Source organism: Morone saxatilis, unplaced genomic scaffold, assembly GCF_004916995.1.
Source record: "Morone saxatilis isolate NCDOM2014 unplaced genomic scaffold, NCSU_SB_2.0 Contig14, whole genome shotgun sequence".
Taxonomy (NCBI): domain Eukaryota; kingdom Metazoa; phylum Chordata; class Actinopteri; family Moronidae; genus Morone; species Morone saxatilis.
Window position 1 is genome coordinate 17576568 of NW_023339696.1, and position 2721 is coordinate 17579288.

Here is a 2721-nt window from a genome sequence, read left to right on the forward strand (position 1 = left end):
TATATATATATATCATATTATATTTTAATCATCCACAGTCCATTTCAATACTTGTACTTTTAACAGCCTACATTTAATACTCTTAATCGGCTACTGCACAATTTTGTGCTCAAGGAATTTAATGTTAAACCCCATTAGGAGACCAATCACTGTGCGGGCGTCAATTTACCTAACATACTTCCATCAGAAGTATGTTTTGAAATTATTCTGCTTAATAGGGAAGATTTCTCTGTCTGTAGTTGCGAGCACGATTTTATGACATCCCAACTAGTAGCCAGTCATGGTCTATTATGCAGCTTAGACAAGTGTGATGAGGTAACTTGAAGCCTCCAGGTCACATTTTCATTGAACTACAAATCATCTTGTGCTTAACAGTTAACTTTTGACAAGCGTTGCATAACAAAGTTTCTGGATTTTTCAATGAGGAAGTGATTTTAAGACATTTTATCCCATTAATTGATTTTTTTGTGGAAAAAACTTTATTCATGTGATTTTATATGAGGTAAGACCTGGAGTAAAATGCAACGCTGATGGTTTGATTCCAGTTTGGAACCTCTCTCCATGTTTCCTGTCTCTATTAAAAAAGAAAAAATGCCAAAAATATTTTTTTAAAAACATGTTTGGAGTGAAGTCCTTAAAAACTACTTTTCTATCCCTACTGTTTACTAATTGCTCATCATAAGTTAAAATAAACAACTGATACAGATATGAAAAGCATTTTCATTATTTACCTTAGACTACCTGTCCTTTACCTGTGTGTTCTGATTGGGGATCTGCAGCAGCAGGGCCAGGTCAGTGTAATCAAAGGTGTCGTCTAAAGCCAGCAGAGCCCCGTGGACTCCACTCTCACGCAGGTTGTCTGCGTACTCCTTCAGACCAAGAGTCTGCACCCAGCACATCACGCGCTCATTGGACCACACCATCACATCTGGGAAGAAAAAAGGAGAAGGTGAAGGGATGGAGAGGAGGCCATCCATCTGCAAACAGCAAAAGGTCTGCTTACCGTTTTTATAAGTGAGATACTTAATACTTCTTAATACTCTGGTGGTCACTTTCTGAAATTCAAGCTGAATGAAACATGCCTATTTGGGCTTATTTATGATCTACTGAAGGGGTTAAATTACCTATGAAATACAGATGAGTAATCAAGAGAAACTAAAACCCAAAATTCACAAATCACTCCGTAAATTTGTCTGTTAGGAAATCAGCCAAGATGAACTGACTGTAAATGTACAACATGTGTAGCCCAAGGCTCAGCGGTGGGTGAGCGAGAGATTTTGGCTTGTTTAACGACTGAGTGTGTTGACATTTATGTAATTGTTATCCAGCCAAATTGCACCAGAAAGCTGTGGCTTATAATCTCTAAAATATGGGGGAGAAAGCAATAACGAAGGGGTGGTCCAAATATCTTCCAGCTATGTAGGAGACAGCGGAAATCAAAGGAAATGTTTGTTTTGTTTGCCATTATTCAGGCAAGATTTTATTTTATATGCCAAAGCTGATGTAAGAAAGTAAATGATTTTTTATTGTTTACAGATTTTTGGTAAACTCTCCTTTTATGTCTGCATACCTTCAAGGGATCTTGTAAAACGTTGGAAGTAGTAAAGCAAACGGCACTGCAACTGCCACTACTAATAATACAATAAAAATAAACCAGCAATTTGTTGTGAAATAAGGAGTGATGATGATGATGATGATGATGATAATGATTTAGCTCTTGAAATTAAATCTTGTAAACTGGAGGTTAAAGTGGGATGATTTCATTGTGCTACTTTATGCAGATGATAATCTTACTTGCAGAGAATGAAAAAGACCTGCAGAAGAAGCTTAATGTTATGACTGAACGGTGCTGGAAGGGGACATTAATTGTAAACTCGGATAAAGTTTTACACATTTACAAGAAGCACACTTTCTTTCAATCTTGGTTCAACAGTGCTGTTATATTCTGAGCAATATAAATATCTTTGGATTAGCTTCTGACTTTTTTGTCCATTCAGCAGGTACAACGCTGGGATCGGTTTTGAGCAAAGCTGTTTCAGATTATGTTTCTGGATGAACATGTGCATTGTAATACAGTTCATTGCAGGGTAATTCAATCGTTTCTGTGAGAAACAACACTAGTTTTCAACATCAGTGGACATAAATGTGAGATGATTCAACTTAAATATGCCTGCTGCGTACTAGAAAGATCTTTAAGTGAGGTGACGTTTTTATTTTGTAGGATTGATTTATTTTTCCTCATTTATAAGGAAGGATAGTGTCTTGATGTTTGATACAAATCTAAATTATGAACAGTGCAGGGCCTTATGTGTAGCTGAATTTGACAACTCAAAGACTTCCAGTCTGTGCACAGATACAGTCAGATATGCTACCATTAGCTCTAGAAACCGACAGGTTTAATGGTCTGAAGATAAAAGGTTTGTTTCAGGTTGAAGGTGAAGTCCATTTCATGTTTTATAGCTCATTATAGGGTGATTTAAGAGACACACTTTTTAGTAAAACGTCCTTGGTTTCTGATGAGTTCTGTTGAACTCATCAGACTCTGTCTGAGTTGGTTGATAATAAAAAAACTTGAGCTGTGTTTTCGGAACTTAAGGAAAGTTATTTGTTTGCAATGTAATGTAAGAAGTTACGTTCATACAGATAAGTGTCTTATAAGACTCTGGAACTCACTTCCACCGGACATCAGGAACCTGGACTCTCTCCCCCTCTTCAAATCAA

General features: G+C 36.8%; 1 protein-coding gene across 1 annotated transcript in view; it reads right to left on the reverse strand.

The window, feature by feature from the left end:
* Positions 1-2721, reverse strand: part of ppfia3 (PTPRF interacting protein alpha 3) — a gene marked incomplete in the record, with an annotated part of 24739 nt that overhangs the window by 4463 nt on the left and 17555 nt on the right. The window contains 1 exon segment of the mRNA XM_035655640.1: positions 753-928. Within this exon segment, the coding sequence (XP_035511533.1) occupies positions 753-928 (176 nt within the window).